Here is a 3,197-nt window from a genome sequence, read left to right on the forward strand (position 1 = left end):
AATGTGGTTAGAAGAGAGAAAAAGCTTTAATGGAAAAATCAATGTTTTTGCATGCAAGAAAAAGCTACCCTAGGAAGTTATTAAATGTGGTTAGAAGAGAGAAAAAGCTTTAATGGAAAAATCAATGTTTTGCATGCAAGAAAAAGCTACCCTAGGAAGTTATTAAATGTGGTTAGAAGAGAGAAAAAGCTTTAATGGAAAAATCAATGTTTTGCATGTAAGAAAAAGCTACCCTAGGAAGTTATTAAATGTGGTTAGAAGAGAGAAAAAACTTTAATGAGACTAATCTCATGTTCAGTCAAATTAATTGATAAGAGCCAAGGGTGTACCTAGTGGCTTACTGATTTTCAAGTTAATGATAAACTCTACTATGTACCTAGAGGTTTTTAAAGTATTATAAAAATGTCTGCCTTTCTTAACCATGCCATTAGGTTTGTTTTAGCATATTACTTTTCAGTAATACAGGTGTTTTAAATGAATTTCATAATTAAATTTATTTGTTAATTTAGTTCTTCTGTTTTTGTGATCTGTATAGCATTTTATTTTATTTGTGTGTGTATGAAATCTTTAAAATTCAGTGGGTAATCATGATTATGTTCTTAGAAATCAGGAGTGTTTTAAGTTGTAACAGTTCATGATGTTAGGAAAACACTTAGGTTCAAAAGATCAATTAAAGACAGAAATACAAAACCCTATAATGAACATTTTAAAAAAGGTAGACATTTTGAAAATGCTTGGTTTATAGAGTTTTGTACTTCTGTCTTAAATTGAAAGAACATAGTCTAAGGCTTGGTATGGCCAGGTGGTTAGGGAGCTCGACTCGCAATCTGAGGGTCGGCGGGTTCGATTCCCAGTCCCACCAAACATGCTCGCCCTTTCAGCCGTGGGGGCGTTATAATTGACGGCCAATCCCACTATTCGTTGGTAAAAGAGTAGCCCAAGAGTTGGCGGTGGGTGGTGATGACTAGCTGCCTTCCCTCTAGTCTTACACTGCCAAATTAGGGACAGCTAGCGCAGCTATAGCTTTGCGCGAAATTCAAAAACAAACAAACAAATATAGTCTTTAAGATAGTAAACTTTTAGTGAATTATTCTATTGTTAACAAAGAATATTTATATTATAATCTTTCTCACAGTGATTTTTTGCTGATATGGATTGTTCTGTTGACAAACTGTTTCCTTTCTAATGTAGCACAGCATCAATTTTGCTGTGCAGCTCATGTTAACTGTTTCATCGGGCATATTTTCTTGCATTTTAATCAGTGTTTTAGCAGGCTCGACTGACCTGGGTTTTGATGTGAGCTCAGCTGATCGATTAATGTCATTAGTTCTGAAGGAAAGAGATTGTGTAACACTACACTTATTAGCACGAGGGCAGTAAACAAGGACCATATTTGTTTTCCTTTTTTTTTAAAAGAAGTACATTCAGATTAGGGTCTTTCTCATTAGTTTGATGAAAAATTTATTAGTAACCAACAAAAGTTATTCAAAATAATAGGTCAAGACAGTAAGCAACTTAAACTTGAGAGGTAATTTAGGATTTGTTGGAAATCCTTTGGTAATTTTATTTTTTATTGGTAGGTCCAAAGAACTATTTAAACAGTAAAGCTGCAGGTGAAAAAAAAAAGTCAGTAAAGGGTGTATAATATTTTTTTTAAGAATGAAATCACGAATGTTTTGCACAGTATTTAAGACTTGGAAATGATTTTGTAGCTGTAACTTGGTACACTTTTCAGAGAGAACATTGAACGTGAAATAATGACCTTTAAGTTCATAATTTTCCTGGCTGGCTCATTTTTCAAAAAATACAGGTCTAAGAAGTTAAAATTTTTTGAGTTATTTTAGGACATACTCTTTTTTTGTTGGAAGTGTAATGTTGAACCACACGTTATCTAACAACATAAACTTCACGAGTCTTTGACTTTCTGTTTATTGTATATCATTGTAAACATTGGGATCTTGTTTGATACTTTACAGCCGAAGACACTGAGGAAGTTGATCCAGAGCCACTTCAAGAAGTTTGCTTCTCTTTCAGAGGTTGACTGCATGTTTAAGTTCCTGGAGTGTGTCTGTCCATTGCTGAGATATGACAGGGAAACGTTTAAATGTGCTCTTGGGGTAAATCTTTTAACTATTGGTCATATCTGTTATTGAAGAACATTCCATAATGATCTAAAGTGTTTTTTTTTCTTCATTTGCAGCTTATGTAAATTTGCCTACCACCTAGGTTCATTGAGAAAGTTGTGTGCAAAATGCTTGCATCATATGATGTCAACGAAAATGAAGGGTTAATCATGTCTGAAATGTTTTCTCTGGTATTATATTAATCATGTCTATCTTTGAAGAAAATTCCAGAATGATCTCAAATGTGTTTGCTATTTTTATATTGTATTTTTTTTTAATCATGTCTGTCTTTAAATATCCCTGTTGGAATAATTTTCTATTAAAACATTTACCCTTAGCCAAAAAATTTGAAATAAGAAATTTTCAAATATGCTTAAATAATGAATACAAATGTTTGATTCATCCTCTGTTGTACTGTTTGTTGTAGTTAGAATAGTTTCATCATAGTTCATATTGTTTTCTTTATAGTTGATGCTACTCTGTCTTAGTTAGCATAGCTTCAGTTATAGTTAATTTTAGTGTTGCATGAAGTCATTGTTTATACTGAGAAATTGGTAATTTTTGGGCCTGAACCAAGCAGAAATAAAGCTGCACAATGGGTACCACTCTTCCATTACCAGTAGAAGTTACGTTTTATTTCACTCAATTGAGACTGTCAGTGGTCTTATTCGTAGTGAGATGGGGACATATATTTGGATCTGTGGTGATCCTTCGGGGGGCTCTGGGGCTGCAAGTGAGGGTGATACTTGACATTTTGGAGAGACTTTAGATTTGCTTTTTCCTGTGCCTTCTTTTAGTCTGTTGGATTTTCAGCCCCCCTGTGGGACACTGGTAAGTTTACAGATTCGCAGCACAGGGGCCCAGGGTTTGATTCACTTGGGTGGATATGGTAGGTGGCCCAAAGTTGCTTTGCTCTAATAAAACAGCTTAATTTACCTCAAAAAAATGCTGTTCCAATCAATGGTAATCAACACAGTCTTTATATGACCTATGAAAAACGAAAAGGAGGCCACTTTGGGATAAGCTGCCTTGGATTTGTTTTTCTTCTGTTGGTTCTTTGAGTGTGTGATGTTT

General features: G+C 34.3%; 1 protein-coding gene across 1 annotated transcript in view; it reads left to right on the forward strand.

Moving 5' to 3' along the window:
* Window positions 1-3,197, forward strand: part of LOC106473908 (focal adhesion kinase 1-like) — a gene marked incomplete at its 3' end in the record, with an annotated part of 25,408 nt that overhangs the window by 8,370 nt on the left and 13,841 nt on the right. Inside the window, exons 5-6 of the mRNA XM_022402314.1 lie at window positions 1,263-1,347; window positions 1,977-2,117. Coding sequence (XP_022258022.1) covers window positions 1,263-1,347; window positions 1,977-2,117 — 226 coding nt within the window. The remainder of the gene's footprint in view (window positions 1-1,262; window positions 1,348-1,976; window positions 2,118-3,197) is intronic.

The sequence above is a fragment of the Limulus polyphemus genome, unplaced genomic scaffold (assembly GCF_000517525.1).
Source record: "Limulus polyphemus unplaced genomic scaffold, Limulus_polyphemus-2.1.2 Scaffold6616, whole genome shotgun sequence".
NCBI classification, from domain to species: domain Eukaryota; kingdom Metazoa; phylum Arthropoda; class Merostomata; order Xiphosura; family Limulidae; genus Limulus; species Limulus polyphemus.